Source organism: Cnephaeus nilssonii (genome assembly GCF_951640355.1).
Source record: "Cnephaeus nilssonii genome assembly, chromosome: 13".
NCBI lineage: Eukaryota > Metazoa > Chordata > Mammalia > Chiroptera > Vespertilionidae > Cnephaeus > Cnephaeus nilssonii.
In genome coordinates, this window is record NC_137084.1 from 8134573 (window position 1) to 8158838 (window position 24266).

At 64.6% G+C, this 24266-nt stretch overlaps 1 protein-coding gene across 1 annotated transcript in view; it reads left to right on the forward strand.

The window, feature by feature from the left end:
* Positions 1-24266, forward strand: part of BRSK2 (BR serine/threonine kinase 2) — a gene marked incomplete at its 5' end in the record, with an annotated part of 47823 nt that overhangs the window by 18245 nt on the left and 5312 nt on the right. Inside the window, 16 exons of the mRNA XM_079788004.1 lie at positions 9156-9250; positions 9955-10040; positions 11717-11857; positions 12165-12281; positions 12895-12928; positions 13053-13121; positions 13270-13416; positions 14789-14820; positions 15113-15277; positions 15421-15518; positions 15601-15751; positions 17201-17266; positions 18946-19006; positions 19350-19923; positions 20669-20717; positions 24081-24204. Coding sequence (XP_079644130.1) covers positions 9156-9250; positions 9955-10040; positions 11717-11857; positions 12165-12281; positions 12895-12928; positions 13053-13121; positions 13270-13416; positions 14789-14820; positions 15113-15277; positions 15421-15518; positions 15601-15751; positions 17201-17266; positions 18946-19006; positions 19350-19923; positions 20669-20717; positions 24081-24204 — 2009 coding nt within the window. The remainder of the gene's footprint in view (positions 1-9155; positions 9251-9954; positions 10041-11716; positions 11858-12164; positions 12282-12894; positions 12929-13052; positions 13122-13269; positions 13417-14788; positions 14821-15112; positions 15278-15420; positions 15519-15600; positions 15752-17200; positions 17267-18945; positions 19007-19349; positions 19924-20668; positions 20718-24080; positions 24205-24266) is intronic.

The window sequence follows — 24266 nt, forward strand, 5'->3', positions numbered from 1 at the left end:
CCAGCTGTGCTGACATCAGCCCCCCAACCCAGATGTGGGTCCTGGCCCCCAGGTCCATGATAGAGACCCCCTAGGCCAGGAAAGGCGTGGGGCATCCAGGGCCTGTAGGCGGGGGCTTAGCCTTCCCTGGGGCTTGTATCCCACCCTCTGCTGTCCCCAAGTCGGTGCCCTTCTGGGCAGAGCTGGTGGGGGCCAGGAGGGCTCCTGACCTGAGCTCGGGGCCAGGGGGACCTGCTGCACCCCTCGCTCCACTAGCCCCTCGTGCCATCTCTGGAAACACTGTGGTTGGGGGGCAGGGAGGCTCACCGGTGGCTGTGACCCTCCTGAGAAGGTACAGGGACATCCTGCCCAGGACACACTGGCTGCTGGTCCCAGCCATGGCGACAGGCAGGGAGAGGACATGGCCACCTGGAGTGAACTTAGCCAGGGAGGCCAAGGCCAAGGGCAGACCCAGCCAGTGGCCCGTGCTGCAGGGCAGAGGACTGGGGCCACCTTGTTGGCCAGAGGCTCATCTTTGGGGCCTGGGGTGTGAGTGGGGCTGCCCTGGCAACCTGGGGGGACACGTGCCCCACCCATGCTGGAGGGCCCCCTTGGAGATTGGGCCCCTCCCTGGGGGCTGGGGGCCCACCTCACATACTGGACTCCCGGGAACAGCCATTCATACAACAGAACCAGGAGGTTTTCCTCGGGGCTGCCTCCAGGGCCCGGCATGCTGGACTTTGTCTCTTGGTCTTGGCGTGAAGATAGGGGATGGAGAGAGGGGATGCCGACCCAGGCTGTCCCCCGACACCCTCAGTAAGTGTCCCACTGTGTTTGCAGCCCCATCATCAGGCCAAACACTGACACCCTCTTTAGGGTCCCTGGAGACCGTCACCTGCCCCTGCCTTCCTTCTTCCAGAGGTCTCCAGAATGTTTGGAGATCTCGTCTGGCCTCTCCAGGCTCCCTCTTGTTAAGTGGGCTCAGTAGGAGGTAAGCACAAGGGACCTGAGTCTGTCTGGTGGTGGGCACTGGCCCCAGCTCGACTCCTCCCAGGGCCCCCACACCTGTCCCGGCCCCTCCCTCCCCAGAACTCCATGCTCTGCCTCCTCCATCACCTGGGCAGCAGGTCCCCTGGGACCCGTCCTCTCCAGCTTCCCTCTCTGATCATGCACCTCATGGCAACCTGCTAGGGACACCTCCAGGCACTCTGCCCCTCCCCGTGGCAGGGGATGCTCCTGTCCCCAGCTGTGTCTGTGTTGGAGCCCACGCCAGCCTCGGCGGGGGGGGGGGGTGGGGGGGTCTGGGTCTGCCCCTGTGACGGAGCCTGCAGACCTGGGTGCTTGGCGTCCCTTGGTGTTCAGCTGGTGCCCAGCATCTTGCCCCTTCTCAGCTTTGACCTTGGGAGCCTGGCCTGAGTCTCACTGGAGGAGGAGGGTCACAGCCCCCCCACCCCCACCCTCTACACACACAGGATCCTGGAAAGTGAGTTCTTAACCCTGGGGCTCTGATTGGTGGTTCCTTTCAGCATCTTCCAATTGGGTGCAGAACCGAGGAGCTTTGGGGGGTGCAGGGGTGATGTCTTCTGACTTTCAGGGGGGCTGGTTCCAAGCCCCTGAACACTGCCTTTGGGCCCCACAGCTGGGTCTCTTCCTGGTGCAGTCCCAGGCTGACTCTGTGGGGAGCAGTGTATAGGATTGCGGATGTGTGTATAGTGGCTCTCATCCAATCTTTACCACGGCAGGAGAGGGCATTAGGACACTCCTGGGGCTGGAGGGGCCACATGAGCCCCCACCCCGTGACGGGACAGGGAGCCGGGCTTCAAAGTCTGGGCCCTGACCACAGCCATCCTCCCATCCCGATCCTGGGGCTGCAGAGGTGGCTCGCTCCACCAGGGAAAGGCCTTGGGTCCTGGAATAGCCCAGCGTTATGTAAGGAGTGCCAGAATGCCCCCTCCCGTCCCCGCCCCCAATCCCTTTCTCTCTTGGATCTAGGGCCGCCTGGGGGCGGGGGGGGGGGGCGTTCTGTCCGGGAGAGGGGACTCTGCTGTCCTGTTGGGGGGCTGTGGGAGGGAGGGCAGGGAGCTCAGCAGAGCAGCCCAGGGGCGGTAACGCGTGTGAAATAGTTCAGGGCTTAATTAATTTAATTTGAGAGGTTCCTTTTCGGAGCGTGAACAGTCGTCTCTTGGGAGACGCACTGCCGCCTTCCCCTCCGCCTGCCTGGCGCTGGTGGGCGAAGGAAACAGCCGAGTCTATATCGAGAGGGCGCCCAGCCTCCCTCCCTCTGTCCCCTACTCCCAGCCCCTCCATGGGCTCTCCTTCCCGACACCCGGAGGAGCGTGCGTGGCTGTGAACCAGGAGCCGGGGTGGGCAGTGATGGGGGGGGGGGGGGAGCAGTGTCACTGCAGCTGCGGTGGGCAGGGCCTCCCCGAGAGCGGAAATGTGGGCGCACTGGCGAGGATTCTGGAGAAAAGCTGGGGGCAGGGCGCAGGAGCCAGGCGTCCCCTCCACCCCCACCCCCCACCCGCCAGGAGGAGGAGAAGGGGTTTGGGGAGGGGAGGCTGAGAACTGGGGCACCTGCTCGGCCCACTAAGAGCTGGGGCAGGGGGCGCGCGGCTGGAAAGGAGCTCGGCGGGGCGGGGGCGCGGGAAGAACTCCGCCGGGACCGGCTAATGAGGGGGAACGAGCGGCGCTTTGATGTCTGCGCAGCCCCTCCCCGCCTCCCCTGCGGCGTCCGGGGTTGGGGCGGGCGGCCTCGCCGCGGCGCGTTTGTCTGCGAAGCCGGGGCCGCGCGTGCTGTGGAGTGTTTGCCGTGGGCCGGCTGGGCCTGGCCGCCCCCTAGTCTGGGACCCGGGGAGCCCGGGGTGAGGGTGCTCGCTGAGCCCCAGAACCCAATCCGCTGGCCCTGCTTTTCTTGCTCCCCGGCGCCGGACCCGCCCTCTGCCTGCGTGGAGGGGACTTGGAAGCCGGAGGAGCGCGCGTGGGGCCCGGACCCGGGCTCAGGAGGGGAGAAGGTAGCAGCTGAGGCTTCGGCTGGGTGAGGGCGGCCCTTCCGGCGTCTGGGCGCCCGAGTCACTGGTCTAGGCTTCCGGCCGCTCGCCTCCAGTCGGAGGGAGGCTGTCTTGGGTGTCCAGGTCATCGCCTTGCTACGTCCCCCAGGACTAGAAAGGCTCGGGTCTAGGCCTCAAGCCCGGGGAAGAGCTGGGGTGTGGCCGCAGGAGGCGCCCCAGGAGCGCTGACCACCGGCTTCCGTAGGCACCCTGGCTCAGGAGTCCCGCGCGCCCTGTGGGCGGGGCCGCGCCGGCGCCGGGGGCCCTGTCCGTGGTGCTGAAAGTTGCTCCGGGCGCCTGGGCTCCCCCAGACTCGCCCCACCCTTAGTGGCCCTGGGAAATGAACACCGTCGGCCCCTGGGCTCTCGGTTTCTCCCCACTTCCTTGCCCGGAGCGTTGTTAACTCCCTAAGCCTGTACACAGGGGGCGAAGGGAGGAGTTCGTGCCTGCACCCGCTGGGGCAGCGACAGGGCAGGGCTTGTGCAGGCTTCCACCTGACCCCTTGTGCAGTGGCGGGCAAGTGGGCCTGGGTGTCACAAAGGCTTGGCCAGCCTGCCTCCCTCTGAGAAAGAGAGCAGGGCCGTTGTGAGGATCAGCGTTCAAGTGGAGGATACTTGGGAGCCTTAGTTCTGACCAGACATTGCTGGAACAGGTGGCTCCATCCAGGCCGGAGCACTGCGGGAGCCCACGTGCCCCCGGGTCAGCCATGGCTCCAGACTGAGGGGTCTGCAGCCCACAGGCTCAGAGCCACCCCTTCTGGGGTCAAGCAATGGTGAGAACCAGCTTTGCCTGCACTGTGGCTCCTACAAAGGCGGCTGAACCCACACCCTCCCCCAAGTCCTACCCTCAGTGTCTCCCGGCTGATGCTGGGTGGAGACAGGAGCCTGGGACACACTTGCTGGCTGTGGGGGCATGGGCGGCAGCTCCGATCTCAGTGAGCCACCTGAACATAAGTTCTTCGACCAAGTCCTCGTGGGGTGAACAAAACGTACTGGGAGTTTTCCGATGAAAGGAAACTCAAGGTAAATAATTCATGTGAGTTGAAAATGCCTACACTGGGCTCCACAAACGGCCACATACCTGGTCGCTGACACACGGAGCCTTATTCTTTCTGTTCCAGGGGCTGGAGTCAGCGGGCTGGTTCCTCCTGAGGCTGTGAGGGAGAAGCTGGTCCAGGCCCTGTACCAGCTCCCGGGGTTCGCCCTGCATCTATGTCCCATCTCCCTGTCTTTCTCCTGGAAGAACTCACTGCGGTTAGGGCCTCCGTGTGCAGGGGGTCTCATAACCCACCTCCGTAAACAAGGTCACATTCAGGCAGTCCAGGGACTAGGACTTGGACACATCTTTTTGGGGCCACACACTCCATTTGTGGTTGGGACCCCAGGCGGACCCCTCAGTGTCTCCGGGGGCTTAGGAAAGGCTCAGCTAGCTGCCAGAAGCCCTCGGCCATCATCTGGAGCTTGGTCACCTGCCCCTGCCTTCCAGCAACTGGCTGTCCCCTCCATTCCTCACTCCAGTCTGGGCACAGGAGGAGCTGGTCCTGGGAGCCAGGCAGGCCCTTGCTTTCCCCCAGCAGCTGACTCCCCCACTCCTCTCTCACCTGAGGGGAGCTGGCCAGCAGGCAGGGGGTGGGGACTGACCAGAGGCAGTGGTCTTGCCACTCCTGCCAGGGAAGCCGCCACTTTAGTGAGGGCACAGCAGGCTGGTATGTGGGTCCTGGCCTGGGCGTGGGGTTGTGGTCCCTGTGGGGACAGTGTCCTCGGCAGCAGCTCCTGGGACACTCAGGTCCCAGCATGGTCAAGGGCAGCCCGCAGGCTGTGAGCTCCAATCCAGGTCGCTTAGCAGAGGCTGTTGGGGGTGGAGGACTGGGCCCTGTCCTCCCCGCAGTCCCGTGGCCCTCTCATCACAGCAGCGGCGCTGCGGCTGCCCCTGCCTGCTCTTGGAGGCTTCTCCCCGGTGCCCACGCGCTGCCAGGCCAGAGGAGGCCGGACTGGCTGGGGCGGCCCACTCTGCTGACTCACTTTTCCAAGAGCCAGTGCAGTCAGCCCTCCAAGGAGAGCCCGGGCAGGAGGGGTGTCTGCTGCGCTTGGCCGCAGAAACTGCCCCCAACACCCCCACGGTGGGGCTTGTGAGGTGGCGGGAAGTGGGTCACTGTTAGCTGTGCTCGTGGCCCCGGGGAGCTGGCCACATGGTCCCAGAGGACAGCTGTTAGCGGTGGGGGAGGACAGGGAGTCTCTGTCCCAGGAGTCCGTGGCGCTCGGAGTGGTCCTGTGAGCATTAGTGGCAGGACCCGGGAGGCCGCCCTGCTCCTCCTGGCTCAGCAGTGGACTCAGAGCTGGGACTCTGGCACATCCTGTCCCCCGTAAGTCTCGGGGTGCTGCCCTCTGGTCCCCCGTGCCCAAGGACCAGCTGGCACGCAGCCAGGTGCCTAGTGCACTGTACAGCGAGGTGGCCCGTGGTGCTGAAGTGCATGGCCCAAGGGAGGATGGACTTGTCTGACAGGAGGAAACAGGGGGGGGGCGGGGCTGGGGGGGCCACAGGCCAGAAGGACTTCAGGAACAGAAACTCCAGGGCTCTGGAGCGCAGGCCCCGCTGGGGGAGGGGCAGGTCTGTGGCCGGGGAGGGAGGGAAGGTGGAGGGATTGGGGAAGGGCTGTGGCGGGGCCAGCCAGTGGGTGATAGGACCTCTTCTAGGCTGTCACGGGGACCTGTGCGGGGGAGAAAACGGGGGAGACGAGAGGCAGGCTTGTGGAGCTTTGAGTCAGAAACAGGGCGGCCCCAGGTCTGCCCTGTGTTCCTGGAGGCCGCAGACTCCAGGGCCAGCTCTCCTTCAGCGGGTTCCACGCCCCACAGCGGGCGCTCAGGGCGACGTGGTCTAGAGTCCGATGATCTGAATGGGAAAGGGCTTTGCCGGCTGTGGAGGAGCCTCGGCACCTGTGGTCGCCTCACCGGACTCTGCCAGCAGGGCCGGCGGCTCCCAGGTGCCGGGCAGAGGCCCCGGGTTGTGTGTCGGGGTCACAGGGCTGGTGGGTGTGGGTTTCCATTGGTGAGGACCTTCCAGGCCTCGCCAGACGCCCGGCACGTCGTGCAGTGCGCCGAGACCCGCAGGGGAAGGTCCCAGGTCACCGTGCGGTGTTGTCACTGTTCCTTCAGGCTGTCACGCAGGACAGGACACGGGTCAGCTTCAGGGAGGAGGCGCCAGAAGCTAAAAGCCCTGAGGAGAGGAGGGGGGAGGGGAGGGGGGGTCAGGCCCCGCCCCACACGGCTATTAGCCTTCGGGGATACGAAGCCCTCACTGGACAGACTAACCTCCAGGCCATAGAACCTCCTCCCGCACCTGTTAAGGGGCAGCTGGGAGGGGCCGGGGGGCCGGGGTCACGGGCCATCTATGAGGGCCTGGCCCAGGCAGTGGGCTGGGAGCTACTGCAAGTGTCTTTTGGGGGCAGTAGCTGTAGGAACCGCACCCCGGTCTTCCTCACTCGGGGAAGCGGCCAGCACTCGGAAAACCCCTCTTCCGAGCACACCAGCGGCGCAGACTGCCGCGGCGCCTCCCACAGTGTGACACGGCGCACTTCCCTCTCTCCGTGTGAGCCTGTGTTTGCTATAAAGGCAATAATTAGAGATAAAACACCAATTGGATAATGAGCCTGAGCACTTGGAGGGCTGGGTGATTAGGGCGGCTGTGGGCTTCCCCAGCAGGAGCTGCCTCTGCCCGCCTGAGGCTGCAGCGACTCGCGAGGCTCCTGCAGAGGACTCCCCACCGCCTGTCCCCAGGGACTGGCAGGACTGCTCGGAACCCACCCCACCCCAGAGACCCCAGCTGTGGGGACCAGGACTTCCAAGGCTGATCTGCCCAGATGGGCAGGGCAGCTTCACCAAGGAGGGGCCCCTGTAGGCCGGACTTTTAGGGATGTAGAGGAGTCTGCAGGGCAGGGAGGCAGCAGGTGGATGGAAATGAAATCAGGAGGAAGCCACCAGAGTTCCAGGACACGCCCCGGCCATGTGTCCTGGCCGCCTGTGCCCCTGCCCACGAGCAGCTCTGAGGGTGCCCACAGCGTGGGGCTCATCCAGGGCACCTCACGCGCTGTGCCCTTGGTCCGCCCCACCTTTCTGGACACCAGCTGGTGACACAGCCTCCGCATCTCCTTGTCTGTGAGATGGGTGCGGGGGGTGTTCCGCTCGGCAGACAGCTGTTGTCTTCGGCGGCTGCATCGTCCAGCTTCCTGCTTCCGGAGGGTCCCCGCAATGCTGTCTCCTCGTCAGCCTGAGGCCCCGCGCTTCCTCTTCGGGAAGCAGGAAACCCCCCCGGCTGTGACGCCTGCCTGCTAGGGACCCACGTGGAGCGTGAGGGCGTTGGTGTGCATGTGCCCTCCTGCGCAGGCGGGGCGCTCACCAGCGTCCTCCGGTCCCGCTCTGTCCGTTTCCGTGGGTCACAGTTTCCACATCTGTCCAGCAGCTGCTGACCAGCCGTAACTACTCGTGCACTGTTTGGGGACATGACGCTGTTCTTCATGTTCTGCTACATGAACAGCCCTGCGGAGCTGGCCCAGGGCCGTGCCGCCTGCCTCCCGCCCCTGCCTCTGCCCTGTGGGGGTCTCTCAGGAACCCCCCTCACCTGGCACCCGCCCTGGGCGCTGAGCACTTGCAGGAGCTTGGCTCTCTCGGGGTAGTTAGTGGCCTTTGCTTCCTGTCACCGCTCTTCCCTGGTTCCTCTCGGCCTGGCAGCCTGTTTGGGGACTTGCCGGACAGTGCTCCCTCTAACGCGGTCTTGCTCCCTCCTGTCTGGGCCAAGGACCGGGGAGTCGGTGCCAGCCCTGTTGCTCTTGGAGGCAGTGGGGGCCCCAGGCCACTGGCTCTGATGGATGGATGGATGGGGGTGCTGCCTTCTCCCGCCCGACCTGGAACCACAGGGCCACTGAGCAGATCAGAGGCCGCCAGGGAGAGGCCCAGGAGCCTGCTGCCCTTCCCGGCAGGGGCCTGGCTCAGCGAGCAGACCCTGCGGGCATCGGAGCTTCAGGGCCCCCCACCCTCCGAGCCTGGTGCTGTGCCTCTGGGGGGCACAGCCTCGTCTCTTGGCCACAACAAGGCAGAGGCCGTGGCAGCTGGAGGAGGCCTCCCTGCAGGAGGCTGGGAAGAGGCGTGGGTGCAGGACACACCACAAAGGGCTCTTGAATTGGTAACAAACCGCCCCCCGCCCCCGTGTAAAAAGGGGCGGAGACAAACCCAAGCATTGGGACCTGAGGTGTCTAGGTGGCGATGACAAGGGAGGAGGGGCCTGTGGGCCGCCTTCTGAAGTTGGAGATGACAGTGTGGTGTCCCTCAGCATTCACAGCGGGGCGTCCTGACGTGGTCTGCATCCCTTAAAACAGCCTAAGTCACGGTCAGGCTGTGGTGCCGTGGCTATCAGGCCCCCCAAATCAGGAAGGGGAGTGCAGGGTGTCTGGCGCCCAAGGCCACAGAGCAGTCCAGCAGGGGGCAGCTGGCAGGGGGCTGGGCGCTGCTGGGAGAGGCTGGAGATGGCAGGTCCCAGCACGGAGGGGGCAGGGGGAGAGGCAGGCACCCAGCTCTGCCCACATGACAAGGGGGCCACGGCCAGGGTCCTTGAAGTGTGGCCAGGAGAGCAGTTATCGGAGTCCCCCCCAGTGGGGGCTCCGGGGCGGACAGTGCAAGGCAGGCTGAGGTGTGCTGCCCTGCATGACCGTGGGCCTGGCCTGCTGCCTCGGGTGCCTCTGTCCAGGCTGAGAGGAGGTGGCAGAGCCTGAGTGTGCTGGGGGATGGGGCCTCCTGGGCCTGAGGGCACCCAAGCTCCCCTGCTGGGGGCATCTGGGCAGCTGAAGGCCTGGGGGAGGGACTCAGCGTCACCCACATGGGAGCGGGGTGTGGGGTGGGGCAGAGCTGTCCTGGGCTGTGACCAGGGAGTGTGGGAGGGCAGGCAGTGGCCACAGGAGTCCAGCTCGAGGCACACTGAAGGGGCAGGGTGGGCAGAGGCCAGACGTGGAGTGAGGGGCTGTGGTCGGGAGTGAGTGGCATCCCTCCTGGTCAAGCCCCCCCACCCGGACCACTCTGGGGTGCGGCACGGCTGTGGGTCCTCAAGGCCCTGGGTGGGTCTGACGGGCTTCTCTCCCCGCAGGCCTTGTGAAGCTGGGGATTCACTGTGTCACGTGCCAGAAGGTGGCCATCAAAATCGTCAATCGGGAGAAGCTCAGTGAGTCTGTGTTGATGAAGGTGAGCGCGAGTGGGGCAGGCAGGGCACGTGGGGTGGGAGTGAACCAGGTGGGTGATGACAGCACTCTGCTTAGGTGGGTGAGGGCCAGTGACATCAGTGAGGACCCCTCTGGCTGCTGACGGTAGAGGGGGACTTGGGCGGGTTCGCCTGGGGAACCCCGAGGACGCGAGGTGGGTGATTTTCAGGGGAGGTGGCAGCTGCTTGGATGGGTGGGGCAGTGCAGGGGGGTGGAGGGCAGGTGGACTCTGACCCTGCCTTGGGTAGCACTTGTCTGAGGTCCTGGACTCCGGCTGGGACTCTGAGAGACAGGAGCTGGGGGAAGGGATGGGGCTATAACTGGGGCCCATCCCCCTGAAGGCCTGGCAGGGACCACATGCCGCTGGGCAAGGGGCCTGGAGGTGGCCCCGACACCCGTGGGGCTGTGTGTGATGCCGTGTGGGCTGGGCCATCCCACAGCGGGGAGACCCTGGGGCTAGACTGGCCCTGCCCCAAAGCCCCAGCTGCACCCAAGAGCTCACAGCGGTGCCCCAAGGGGCTGGGCCCACACCTCCCCTCTGTTCCCAGCAGCCGAGGCTCCTGGGGAGGGTGAGGTCGGGATCCATGCCCCACAGTCCCGCCCCACAGGCAGGCACGTTTTGGGTGTTGGATGGATGTAGGGGTCTCCAGGGGCGGAGCCCCTGTGTGATGCACTCCTCCTCCACAGGTGGAGCGGGAGATCGCCATCCTGAAGCTCATCGAACACCCCCACGTCCTCAAGCTGCACGACGTTTATGAAAACAAAAAATATTTGTAGGTATTGCTGGGTCTGGAGAGTTGGGGTGGCCAGAGTGGAGGCCGAGGGGCCAGGGCGGGAGGGGTGGGACGGGCCGTGGGGCCAGGCAGGGCGGTCTCAGGAACAGGCCGGGCAGCGGCATCACTGCTCCTTGACCAAACACCGGGGACTCAGAGCCACCACCCTGAGCCACCATGGGGGACAGGGCTTCCTGGAGGCGTGGCTGGGGTGGGGTCCAGGGGCAGGGGCCATCTGGGGCCCCAACATGGCACGAATGGCCCAGCTGCAGTGTTTAACAGGATGGGTGACGGAGCTGCCCCGTGTGGGGGGCCTTGGGGAGCAGGGACACTGTCCCCACATGCCTTAGGGAGGCTGGTCGTGGTGTTGGGGCCGCAGGAACTCGGCCACCATCAGAACCGTGACAAGGGCACCGACAGGGGACACACACCCACGGGCTTGATGGCGGCTTGTCTGCAGTATCTTGGTGATGTCCCATGAGTTTGGGGGGCAGGCAGGCGCTGGGGCAGGCCTGGTCCACCTCTACGCACAACGTGCAGGACACCGGTCACCTCCTCGCTTCTGGGAGATACTTTTGAGGATGGACACACGAGGGCGAGGGGCAGAGCACTTGGCTCTGAGGAGGCCACCTGGTGGGGAGGCAGGAAGCAGGGAAGGGTCTAGGAGGACTGCCCGAGGAGGGGATACGGCTCGGGCAAAGGCCTGGAGACCGGAGCAGGATGCCTAGGATGAAGGTGGCCAGTGGCCAGTCCAGGTCCTGCTGGGGCCAGCCCCCTCCCAGGGGGTCAGAAGTCCCAAGACAGCTCAGGGAGCCTGGAGGCGCAGTAGCAAGCGGGGTCACTGAGGTCAGGGCACCTCCAGCCTGTGCTGTGCTGTGGCTTTCCCGCTCCCGCCGGGGTGCCACCCAGTGCCCCCTGCCGTGTCTCCAGCCCCTCCCCCTCTCCTCTCCACAGACAGACTCCTTATGCCCTGAGGGTGCCCCCCCCCCCACTGACCCCTTGAGTCCTGCAAGACCAGCTCTGGAGACAGCTGGTCTCCAGGGCCCACAGGCTCCTCCCCACCAGCCCATCCTGCACCTCTCCCCCTGCTCTGTCCTCTCCTCCCGTCCCTCTCCCTCCCGCAAGCCACTGCTGCCCACTAGCAAGTCCTAGGGGAGTTGTGCACAGCCCCCGGTCCAAGCTCCTCTGAGGCCCAGGACCCCCATCCCCGAAACCAGCCCCCACAGGCTCCACCAGGGGCTCGGACAGAGGCGTCTCATTCACCACCTTCAGAGGGCTCAGGTTCTCCCCGCCACCATCCCCCAATGTCTTTCTGCCCTCTACCTCCTGACCCTTCTCGTCCCCCACCCCCTGCACCTCCAGCCCCTTTTCCACCTGCTGGGGAGGGTCTGTGTCCGATTTGTCCCCTGCTCCGGGAGCCCAATCTGGGCTGGGCAGGGCCTGGAAGGGCCACACCCCAGCTCCTGGAGGGTCGTCAGCAGCCACAGTGCCCCACTCACCGTGGGGCCCAACGGTCCCGCAGCGGGGGGCCAAGTGTGGCCCTGCTCCCAGACCCTGGCACTGGAGGCGGGCTTGCCAGGCGTGGGGAAGGAGGGGAGGGGGGTCCTCATGCCGAGGATGGCCCCGAGGTGGGCCAGCAGGCGTGTGCACCCACCTGAAGCCGCCCGTCCCCGCAGATACCTGGTGCTAGAACATGTGTCTGGTGGGGAGCTCTTTGACTACCTGGTCAAAAAGGGGAGGCTGACCCCCAAAGAGGCCCGCAAGTTTTTCCGGCAGATCATCTCAGCGCTGGATTTCTGCCACAGCCACTCCATCTGGTGCGAGCCGCCCCCCACGGGACCCACCCCTAGGTGTCCCGCCCCCACTGACGCCCCTCTGTTGGCCCCAGAGCAGGTGTGCGGGACGCAGGGAGGGGGAGGGACTCCCTGCTCCGGAGCCTGAGGGAGCACGAGGTGTGACCTGAGGCTCCCAGTCCCTCCGTCCCAGACCAGCAGCCAACCGCCAGGCAGGCGACTTCCGATTGGCTGCCTGTGACATCACCAGGCTGTGCTGCCATTGGCCGGGTGCCGTGTGGGTGGGGTTTGGGGGAGGGACCCAGGTCAGCCTCCGCCGCCTCCCTTCCAGCCACAGGGATCTGAAACCAGAAAATCTCCTGCTGGACGAGAAGAACAACATCCGGATCGCGGACTTCGGCATGGCGTCCCTGCAGGTGGGGGACAGCCTCCTGGAGACCAGCTGCGGGTGAGTGGGCGCCCCGGCCGGCCACCCGCCACCCGCTGCACCCGCGCCCTCTCCCGGCCACCGCCAGTGCTGCAAGGCCGCGGGTGGCTCAGTGCTGTGGTCCCTTGGAGGCCCGGAGTGAGTGGTCTCCGTGGCCCCAAGCCCCCGTCCAGCACCTCACAGCCTGGGCTGCAGGCAGGACCCCTGGTTCTGCTCCTGGCGGTGGCTCCGATGTGCGGCGCTGTGAGGGGGCCCGTCAGGCCCTGGAGGCAGGCGGGTCTGGCCCCCGTGGCGGGCAAGCTGGTGTGCCAGCCTCCTGCTCTGTGCACTCGGCGGTGGTGCTGGGCTGGGACCCCAGTCCGTGACGCGGCCCTTCCTCTGATGCCTGCCTTCTGGGACCAGAACGTCTAGGCAGCCTAGATGTCTCCTAGGCTGGTCTCCCCCCTGAGTAGGGGGTGGGGTGGCAGCAAAGCCCTTTAGGCTCCTGGTGGGGCCTCCTTCTGGGGCGGTGTGTGCTGGGGGGACGGCACCTCTTTCAGCGTCCACCTGCTGTGGTCCTGGGGCAGCCTCGAGGTCATGGCTGGGTGGACAGCGAGCCCCCAGCCTGCGCCCTGACTGCTGCTTTTGCCTTCAGGTCCCCCCACTATGCCTGCCCCGAGGTGATCCGGGTAAGTAGTCACCACGCGCCCCTGTCCCTGCCTGTCCAAGGGACCTCACCCCCGCCCTCGCGGACCCCAGACCCTCCACCTGGGCCCCTCTTTCTCCACGAAGCCAACCACACCGCCCTCGCAGGGAGAAAAGTACGACGGGCGCAAGGCGGACGTGTGGAGCTGCGGAGTGATCCTGTTCGCGCTGCTGGTGGTGAGCCCGCCGTCCGCACCCTGCTCCGCCCTGCCCCGCCGCCTCGCCTCCCCGCCCGTCCCTCACCCTTCCATCTCTGTGCCGCCCCTCTGTGCCGCCCCTCCCGCCCAGTCCCCCGCCCCACGGTGACCCCGTCCCCGGCCGGCAGGGGGCGCTGCCCTTCGACGATGACAACCTGCGGCAGCTGCTGGAGAAGGTGAAGCGGGGAGTGTTCCACATGCCGCACTTCATCCCGCCGGACTGCCAGAGCCTGCTGCGTGGCATGATCGAAGTGGATGCGGCGCGGCGCCTGACGGTGCGTGCGGGCGCAGAGAGGGTCAGAGGGTGCGGGCCTACACTTCCAGTCCAGACTTAAGGGCCCCCAGGGGTAGAGGTTCCATCTCCATGCCACCTCCCGGGAAGGGAGACCTGTGCCTGCGAGTGTGGTACAGGGAGCCCTGGATGTGCGGGCTATACACATGCGTGAGTGAATGCATAGCTATGTGTGCGCACAGGTGTATGCATGTGTGTGTCCACATGTATGAATGTGCATATGTGTGAGAGTGCATGCAGTTGTTTGCACGTTTCATAAGTGTGAGTGCATGGGTGCAGGCACAGCCGTGTGCACATACACGTGTACACAGGTATGTGCACTCATGCATATGAGAACCGTTCATAGGTGTGTGTGCCCTTGCATGAGTGTCTGCATAACTATTTAACAGGTATGTGCACATGTGTGCATGTACACAGATGCACAGGTAGTAGTCACGTGTGTAAGCATGTGCCCAGGTGTGAACGTGTGCACGGATATGTGGGTATGTGCACAGGGGCCTCCTGCTGGCTGTGTCCGGCAGGTGTGCCTGGGAGACCAGCATTCACCAACTCTAGCACTGTCCCTCAGCTTCCAGGCCAGCCCTGACAGTGGACACAGCTCATCATGACACTGACCATGGGTGGGAGGGGGCGTGTTCTGAGGGAAGTCTCACTTCTGAAAGAAGCCGGTAGGCAGCCAGGGCTTAGCTGGTACCAGGATGTTAGGTCCCCAGGGCGAGGGCAGCAGGACTCCCCTGGACTGGTCTTTCCAGGACAGGGGTGGCCTGGTGACCAAGAGGCCATCTCCCAACCGCCCCAATCCAGCTGTCCCCGGGCTGGTGGAGAGGCACTTGGAGAGCAGGCCTCTGAGCCCCCTGCTCTCACCTGCACCCCAGCCCCTCCCCGCACGTGGGCCACCCCTGGCTGCCTTCTGCTCTCCTCCCTCAGGCCTCCTTCTCTGAGCCACCAGGGGTCCCCTGCCTCCTACACATCCCTGCAGCCCCCACTATCCCCACCGTTCTTTCCCTAGACTGGCATTTCCTCTTCCACTGGGGAGGCAGGGTCAGGGGGCTAGTCTGGAGCCTCTGGGAACGCAGCCCCTCCCCATTTTCCTCCATCCCCACCTTCTCCTCCCCCCCACCTTCCCTCCACGTCCTCACCCTGCCCTCCCTTCATCCTTCCCCCTCCTCCTTCCTCCCCATACCCTCTCCCCATCATCCCTCCTCCTCCCTCCCCTCTTCCTGCTGGCTATCTTCCTCCACGGTAGTCCTCCCCGCCCCCCCGCCCCCAGGTGCTCCCAGCTCCTGCTCCCTCTGGCCTCCTAACGTGGGCTCCCTGCTCCCTCCATACTAACTTCCTGTTTCTCTCTCTTGTAGCTAGAGCACATTCAGAAACACATATGGTATATGTAAGTAGCTTTTCCTCCCACTCATCGCCTGCTTTGCCTGTCGCTGCAGCCGGAGGGCCTGCTAGGGAAGGCGGGGGGGAGGACCCAGCCCAGCGCAGGCCTGCCCCCAGCCTCAGCCCAGCGCTCAGGGACTCCCGGCATGCCTGCGCTGGGCACAGCAGCGTGCAGGAGGTGTGCAGGGGCTGGGACAGGGAGAGAGCAGCAGGACTCAGGGTCCCCAGGAAGGGCTGGGGGGAAGGAGCCTTAGGCCTGCCGAGATCAGTGACCACTGGTGGTGCCCTGTCATCCACAGAGGGGGCAAGAACGAGCCTGAGCCGGAGCAGCCCATCCCCCGAAAGGTGCAGATCCGCTCCCTGCCCAGCCTGGAGGACATTGACCCCGACGTGCTGGACAGCATGCACTCGCTGGGCTGCTTCCGAGACCGCAACAAGCTGCTGCAGGACCTGCTGTCCGAGGAGTACGTCCCCCATGGGGTCCTGCAGGCAGCAGCGGGGATGGTGGGCTGTGGGCGGGAATGCTGTGGCCCCAGGGCTACTGTCCAGCAGTGGACACCGTGCTTGCTGACCCTTCTCGCCCCCCCCCACTTCTATCCCCCAACAGGGAGAACCAGGAGAAGATGATCTATTTCCTCCTCCTGGACCGGAAAGAAAGGTACCCCAGCCACGAGGATGAGGACCTGCCCCCCAGGAACGAAATAGGTACAAGGTCCCAGGAAGCCTGGCCCACCCCAGCCCTGCCAGAGGCAGCAGGCTGCCTGGCCTGACCCCCATCTGCACACAGACCCTCCCCGGAAGCGCGTGGACTCCCCAATGCTGAACCGGCACGGCAAGCGGCGGCCTGAACGCAAGTCCATGGAGGTGCTCAGTGTGACAGACGGCGGCTCTCCGGTGCCTGCTCGGCGGGCCATCGAGATGGCCCAGCACAGCCAGAGGTACGTGCCTTCTGAGGGACCCAGTGCCCTACCTGCTTGTGCCCTGGCCTGCAGTGAAGGCACCCCTCCTGAGCTGTGCTGGGCCTAACTCATCTCTGCCCCTGGCCCTGGGGCTGGGCCGGCTGCACGGGCTGAGCTGGGCAGGGCTTTGCTTTGTTGGCCTGGGCTGTTAGGCCATCCTGGACTAGACTGGGCTGAGCTGGGCTAGACTGGGTTGGGCTGAGTTGGATTGGGCTGAACTGAGGTGGAATAGACTGGATCATGGTCCAGCTATGTTCAGAGCCAGCAGCCTAGCAGGCTTGTCCCCACTTAACCGCTGGTCCCGTGTTTGGGTCCCCTATGGCTGTGCAAGGGGCATGAAAATGGAATTCGGGGGGATGATGAGCAGATCTAGACTGTCCCAGCAGATCCCCCGGAGGAAGCAGACGTCCAGGCCCACAGCCACAGCTGTGAGGCCCTTGGCCAATCCTCACCTGGCACTGTTAGGTTGAGGTCGAATGTTCTTGCCCAGAAGGGGGCTTCAGCTGTCTGCCCGTACCCCTGGGGAGCACCGTGGGTGGTCCAAACAGCCCCAGCTATCTCTGGTCAGCTGGGTGCTGGGTGCTGAAGCTGGCCAAGCCTCCCAAGGAATTTACCATCAAACCGGGGAACCACAGGGCAGCCGGGCCACCATCATGATTAAACTGGGCTGATGGCCCACAGCCCCCTGGTGGTCCTGGGTCCTCCCCAGGAAACCAGGCTGGCTCAGCCTCTGGCCTAGGGTCCTGGCCCTCTGGAGCCTCTATCCAGGTCTCCAGACAGCTGTGGCCCACCGCCCACAGACTCTGGCACCGGGGTGGGGCAAGGGGAGGAGCAAGGGGAAGGTCCCCTGCTGGCCACACTTCTGCCCAGTGCCACACCTGCCCTGCTTGTTGTGGGCACACCTCTGCCCAGCCCAGCTCCCCAAGCTCGGCCCTTGGCTTCTGGCTGGAACCCCGCGGGGCTGGCTGAGTGCTGACCTGGCCCTCCCTGCACCAGCTTCCCCACACCCACCCACCCCACCTGCCTGGGCCTGGGGTAGGGGTTGGGCGTGGGAGGCCACCCTGCCGTGGCTTCTACTCTGCTTCCCAGGCCTGGCTGCCACGGGGTGCTGGGTGCTAGGGTGGGGTTGGTGTGACCCAGCCTGATGGTCACCTGAAAGCCCCTTCCTCCCAGCACTTCCCAGCCCCCAGCTCCTGGGCTGCCTCCTCTTCTGGCCATAGGGTGCTGAGTGACAGTGGGCCTCCTGCTGGGGCTGATGCTGAGTACCCTGCAGGTCACCAGGGGGTGCTGTGCCTCTGGAGCTCTCCTGCTCGTGTCCCCTGGCGTCTGTGTGCCCTGCGCACAGCTAGGAGCTGTGTGGTCTGGCCTCCAGGCCGTCTGGCGGCGCTGTGGCAGTAACTCTGTTTTCTCGCTTTGTTCCCGCTGTAGTAAAGCAATGTTCAGTAAAAGCCTGGATATCGCTGAAGCCCACCCCCAATTCAGCAAAGAAGACAGGTATACACCCTGCCCACCCGCCCCGCCCCCAGCCCCCCAGGCGACTCGGGCCTGGTGGCAGGGCTGGGCCTGAGGCTCTGGCCTGCTCCCCTTTGGCAAGGGAACCTTCCAGAAGCCGGGGGAAAGGCTGGGTCAGGCCAGGCTGAGGCCCAGGAGGAGTGGGCTACTGGGCAAGGCCAACGGCCAGCCCGAGGGGCTGGGAGACCCACTGTGCTCTCCCTGCCCTGGGCCCCTGAGGGGTTGCAGGTGTGAGGCCCCATCTGGCCCACCTTGATGTGGCTGGTGGTGGTCCTGGTTAACCTCCCCTTGGCCAGCGCTGTACCCTGGGGCCACCATGCTGCCCACTAGGGCCTGAGTGGAAGTGGCAGCCAGAGGAGGCTCAGCCATCCCAAGCCCATTGCAGCCTCCCAAGTTGGTGGCAGGAGGTGTGCTGGTCACACCTGGCCTTTGTGAGCCCCCTGCCCTGCACCTGCAGGGCCCACTGCCTGAGGGCGACATGGTTGGGCCTGCCCCGTGGCCCCCCACGGTCTCGCCGCCCTTGCTTCTGGGGTGCAGGCTTTGTCCTGTCTAGGCAGCCATGGCTCAGTCTCCAGAAGCTGCCTGGCTGGGCAGGAGGGCGTGTGGACGGCTCCCACCCCTTTCTCCCCTTGCTGCTCTCTGCTTCCTTGTGCCAAGCGACAAGCTTGCACTAGCTCGGTGGGAGGCCCCAGGCACTGGGCCTCACTGTGGCTGCTGGGGCACCAACTGGGACTCAGCATCGAAAAGCTTTGGGCTGGGGGACTGGGGCCCCCAGCTCTGTGCCTGGGTCAGGTGGGGGAGGACGGTCATGGCCATGGGGCCCCAGCTCACAGGTGCTGGTGGGAGTGGCCAGGAGCCAAGGTCTGGCCAGCATGGGCCCCATTCCTCCCCCAGGCCCAGGGGCCAGGCCCAGGTGTGGCAGGCGAGACCCCTCTCCAGGCCATGCTGGCCGGGGTGGGCAGGCGGCAGGGCAGTCCACCATTCCCCTGTCCTCTCCTAGGGCTGCATCAGCCCCCAGTCCCATTCCTTTCCCTAAGGACCGCAGGTGTGGTAAGTCCCTGCCGGCCGTGTCTGCCCCAAGTGGGCACAGCTGTGTGCCTGTATCAGCTGGGCACCCTGGGATTACCGTCTCTCTCCAGCCATGCCCAGGCCAGGCCTGCGGGCCCAGTGCAGTCTGTGGTGGAAAAGATCAGTGTCCACCCCAGCCTCGTCTTGCCCAGGCCCTGGTCGTGCAAGTGAGGAGAGGGCCAAGGGCTGGCCTGCTGTGGGCAGGTCTGGACCGGGCAGGTGGGTCGTGGGTGCCGAGGGGCTGGCTAATGCCCAGCTGGTGGCCCTGGGCCAGCACAGCCTTGGGGGTCAGGTGATTCCTGGCGGCTGGAATGTGGAGAGGGGCCCGGCACAGGCTGGGTTCAGTTTCCAGGAATCTGCAACCTTCCTCATCCCTTTGCCCACCTGAGCCCCCGCAGACACTGGCAGAGGGCTCCAAGGCTGCACCATGGGGCTCCGATGGTGGTCCCAAAGAGGCTGCAGGATCTCTCCTGATGAGGACAGGCGGGTGGGGACAGCAGGACAGTCCTGGGCACCCAGGCCTCCTGTGGGAAGAGAAGCTGTGCGCCTGTGGCCCGTCTCAGCTGAGCCCCGCTCTGCACCTGTGTCCCCAGGTCCCGATCCATCAGCGGCGCTTCCTCAGGCCTCTCCACCAGCCCACTCAGCAGCCCCCGGGTGAGTGACGCCCCCTCCACTCAGGCTCCCAAACCGAAGGTGCTCGGGAGGGGCCGGGCGGCCCTGGAAGAGGCCCTCGCCATTCCCACCTGCTGGGGCCACGCGTGGTGCTGCTGTTCTGCGGCTCTGGCTGCTCTTGCTAACTGCACGTTTTTTGTTTTGTTTTGTGTGTTTTCTTGTGTGTTACTTGTTTTCTTTCGTGGCAAATGCTCCGCCCCCACATGCCTGCACCCGTGGGTCTTCCTGGGGTTCTGTGTGCATGTGGGTGGGGGCACGGATGCATGGTTGACTCCTGCATGGCGGACCCGCATTCCACTCCCTGCCCTCGGTGCCTGCCCTGTAGCCTGTTAGGAAATTTGTCCTGCCCCCCCCTCCCCCTGAACTCCCCTTCGTGGCCTGCACCCTGGCCACCTCCATGGAACCTGAAGTTTGTCAGAGCACCTCTCGGCCCGGACACATCCCTCCACAGGCCGCCCCGCGGCCCAACCCCAAGACCCAGACCTTGCCAAGCAAGGCCAAGCTGACCGACAAGCCTCTGCAGGGCACCAAGTCCAACCCATTCCCAGCCAGCACCCAGGCCCGGCACCCTGTCCCCAGCGGCCTTGGCCCCCAGCTGGCCCCGCCCCTGGGGCTGGCCCCTCTGCCTGCCCCCACCCGGCTTCCGCTCACTGGGACTGAACCGAACACTAAATCTGTCCCCACCATACAGGTGACCCCTCACCCCTCTCCAAGGGGCAGTCCCCTCCCTACCCCCAAGGGGACGCCGGTGCACACGCCCAAGGAAAGCCCAGCCGGCACACCCAACCCCACACCGCCGTCCAGCCCCAGCGTCGGAGGGGTGCCCTGGAGGACAAGGCTCAACTCCATCAAGAACAGCTTCCTAGGGTCACCTCGCTTCCACCGCCGGAAACTGCAGGGTGAGCTCAGTGACAGCAGGGCACAGGTGGGGGCAGGGCCTGGGGAGCACTGCCCATCCTGGCCAGCAAGGCAAGAGGAGCCAGGCAGGGGTCACCCTACCAAAAGCACTGGATCATGCCTGGGTCTGCTAGACTGGCACAAGCCTAGGCAGCATCACAGATTTCCACTATTTACCAGCCTGCTCAACCTGTGCCCAGGCCCACACAGTACAGACCTTGGCACCCAGTGGGCACAGGCTTGGGAGCCCTCCTGGGACCCTTGCTTCTCCTTAGCCCAGTGGCCTCCTCAGTATGGGCTGCCTGAGGCCCAGGGAGGAGAGATGGCCACTGGGTGGGTGTGGACATGATCAGGAAGCCCACAGGATAATGGAGGTAAGTCTGCCCCTGTGTGCTGGGTGCCGAAGGTCAGTTGGCACTGCCTAGCTATCTGGGCTTACCAGTACCACTGCACAGCCAAGGGGCAGTCTCCTCCCCACCCCCAAGGGGATGCTGTGCACACACCCAAGCAGAGCCCAGCCAGCACACCCAACACCTGGAGGGACAGCAGTACTGGCTGAAGGCCAGAGCAGGCCTAGCCTGGTTTCAGCACCAGAGGTCAGGACAGCTCCCAATGGCCCAAGGCTCCCAAGACCCCCACCAGGAAAACAGTATGTGGGTGCTCCATAGGACCCCCCACGGTGCAGGGCCTGTGGGGAGGGCATAGTGGTCACCACACCTTCTCTCTCTGTCCTTCCTGTGTGCACAGTCCCGACGCCAGAGGAGATGTCCAACCTGACCCCGGAGTCCTCCCCAGAGTAAGTGGCCCTGCATGAGCAGGTGGGATCTGTCAACCTCCCGCCTGGTGCTGGGATGCCAAGAGCACGAGGGGGCCGCAGGGTACCCTCCCATGTAACAGGCCGCAGAACCCACAAGGGCTTCCGGCTGAGCATCCCAGCCCACAGGTCCTTCTCCCTTTCTCCCTGTGGCCCCTGCTGCCGCTGGTCCTCTCTTCCACCTCCTGCCTCAGCCACCTCCTCTCCAGCGTGCGCTTCTCGGAGCCTCCTACACTTTGAACACCAGGCGGGGAGCAAGGCCTAGGGTGGTAGGGGAGCCGTTAGGGGACAGTTCAGTTCTGCTCTGAGCCACAGCCTGGGAGAAGGGCCTATGCTGGCTGGAGGCAGTACGGCATAGCCACTCCTCGGAGGGACTGCGGCACACTTGCTGAGCCCTGACCGCCACACGAGGGAGCCACAGGGGCCTGGCTTGCTCACACTTCAGACACAGCAAGTGCCCTGGACGTGCTGAGCGTGGGGACGCCTTCAGGACTGGTCTGTGGTGCCTTCTACAGGGGTTTCCACCGGGGTGGGGTGCTGGGCAGAGCAGAGCCCAGAAGGTGGCCAGACGTGTCGGGTTGTAAGGATGGAGGATCTCAAGGTGAAGTCACAGTGCAGGCCAAGGAGGAGGGATAGCCAGCAACAGCCTGCGGGAACACGTGTAGGAGGTGGCCTTGGCCAAGGCCAGGTGCAGAATGACCCTCGGATCATCGTCACATGAGAGGAAGATGCAGGGGCCATGGGAGCGATGGGGAAACGGCCACACGCCACCCTGCAGAAGGTCTGCATACGGAGATGCCCCACACTCAGGGTCTCTAGCCAAGGTCCTGGAGAGACTTGCCCAAGTGCCCGCCCTCGCTGAGGCCTCGGCTCCCTAGTCCCCGGGTGGTGGTGTGAACAGGAAACGCAGTGTAGACACAGGGCAGGGCGTGGGGGCTGCGCTGGCAGTGAAGGCAGCGGGGCCAGCTGTATGAGGGAGAGAAGTTGTCGTTGTTGTGCATGTGGGCACAGGTGCGAGCCCTGAGCTGCTGGGTTAAGGGGCTCTGCAGTCCCGCTGGTCACATCCCTTCAGTTGCCAGTCTCTGCTGCCCTGAAAAGCCTTCCCAAACGTACCTGCAGTGTAACTGCTGGATTTTCAGGGAATTTACAAAATCACACACCATCACGTGCTGTAGCCGATGGCCTGTGCCCCTCCATTCCATTGAGGCCCATGGGGCCTGTCCGTGCACAAGAGCCTGGTAGGAATGAGCAGGTGCAGATGTCCCTGGAAGTGGGGTGCAGTGAGCCCCCCCCCCAGCGCCTCCTGCACAGGACATTCCACCTGCATCTTCTAGGAGCCCTGCATCGGTCAGGGTCCCCGAGGAAACCAGGAGGGTGCGGGTGGGTATGCACATGAACGCTAGCAGGCCTGAGACGGGTCAGCAGGCGGGAAATCGAGCTTGGGTGATGTCGCAGGCTGGCCTGCAGGACCTCACTGGTACCAACTACCACGCTAATGAGATGTCTTTTAAGAAGCAACACCCAAAGTTGGACCAGACAGGCCAAGTTGACACCTCGAGCTACCGTCACAGGCCTGTCCCCACACACCCTCCACTAGCCTTCCCAGCTCGGCCAGGCTTCTTTTAGATCCTGGACTGTTTTTGCCAGATGCCAAACCCCTGGTGTCAAAGTACAAAAAGCCAGTTTTCACTGTAACTCGTCTGCCTTCATCGAGGAGCAGAAGGCATGAGCCCCAGCTGTGGGCTCCAGGCCCGGCGTAGTCCTGGGTACAACATTGTGCAGCTCGGGCCAGCAGCCCGCACTCGCTCAACATGGCAGACGGCCAAGGAGCTGAGATGGCTGAATGAGGGTGTGGGGTCCTCAATGTTCTCTCTTCACGTCTTCTGTTGGGATTCCTGAGCCGGGCTGCCGAGGGAGGACAGGGACTCTGTTGGCAGGTGGGTTGGTCATTGTCACTGCAGCTGAAGAGTGGCTCTGGAAATGGGCAGGAAAAGGGAAGATGTCACACAACCAGGAAAACTGTTGGCCATGCCCAGGCCAGTGTAGAGTGCCTTGGAGTGCCCTACTAATGCCATGGGGAAGACACTGGGCCTGGCTGCTGCTTCTCATCACTGGACGGGTAGAGTGGTCATGTGTCTACACTGTAGCTGCAAGGGAGGCAGCAAGAAGTCGGCCAGGGTATGCCAGTCATCTATGGCTGCATGACAAATCCAACACATTGCACTGTAAATGGTGCATGCTTGTCCTCTCGGTGGTCAGGACCCACCATGCCCAGCTGGGTGCTTGGCTTTAGGGATAACAGGCCATGGCCCCTCATAGCTGCACAAAAGCAGGAGCTGCTGTGGGCAGGATTCAGGTCCCCATGGGCCTCTCACCAGTTGGTCCACTTCAACAAAATGGTGAGAGGGGAGTCAGACTTTGTGGCCCGGTTTCAGAGATGACTTCCACTTTCCCACATTCTTCTGTCAGAAGCTGGTCACCGGCCCGCCCACACCCTAGGGAGGGCCGAACAGGTGTGAATCCAGGAGGCAGGGTGGTGGGGGTCTGTCCCACACTGTCACGGGGACGGCTCCACCTCAGGGGCAGCCCCAGACCAGGACATGGTGACCAGGTCAGCATTGACAACCAAGGAGGGAGGGTGGCCCTGAGCACAGTGGGGTAAGGGCTCATGTGAGAAGGTGCTGCCAGCCTGGGGCTCTGTGGGCTGCATCCCCGCCCTGCCCAGCAGCCCAGTCCCATGGAGTGGCCTGGACTGGGGCAGCAGGGAGGGCCACCATCCCTGAGGGCAGAGACACAGAGGGTGGCCTGGGGAAGCTGAGGTTGCCCCTCCTCTGCGCCATATCTCTGCCATTTATAGCCAAGCAAGGGTGCCTGGCCTGCCCCAATCCCACCCCAGCTCCCACATGCTCCTGCTCCCCTCACAGCCCTCCCTGGGTGGGGCCCTTTCCTCAAGGAGGCTGTGGGACTGCCACACAGCAAATCACCCCAGGGTCATGGTGCCATACCAGACGGACCCGGCTGGGTCAGGATGGGTTCTCCTTCTGGTTGGGTTCCAGTGCGTGCTGCTGGGCCCAGACAAGGAGGGAGGATGGGGTGTTAGGCCCAGGGCTGTGGGATTAGCGGTAGGGTTATGGAGTCAGGCATGGGTGGAGAGACCAGGGTGTGAGTGGAGACGGACGAGGCAGGTCGAGGTTAGGATGGTAATATCGGGATGATAAGGGGCTCAGGATCCAGGGTGTGGGAGGAATCAGAGCTCAGGAGGCAGTCGGGAGGTCAGGATGGTGGGGTCAGGGGCAGGGCAGACCTGTCCCTGAGGTGTGAGCAGCCCCTCGCTCCACCCCGCAGGCTGGCCAAGAAGTCCTGGTTCGGGAACTTCATCAGCCTCGAGAAGGAGGAGCAGATCTTCCTGGTCATCAAGGACAAGCCCCTGAGCTCCATCAAAGCCGACATCGTTCATGCCTTCCTGTCGGTGAGCCTTGTCCCGCCCAGAGGGTCCATTCACTGACAGACAGACACTGTCTCCGCCTGCCC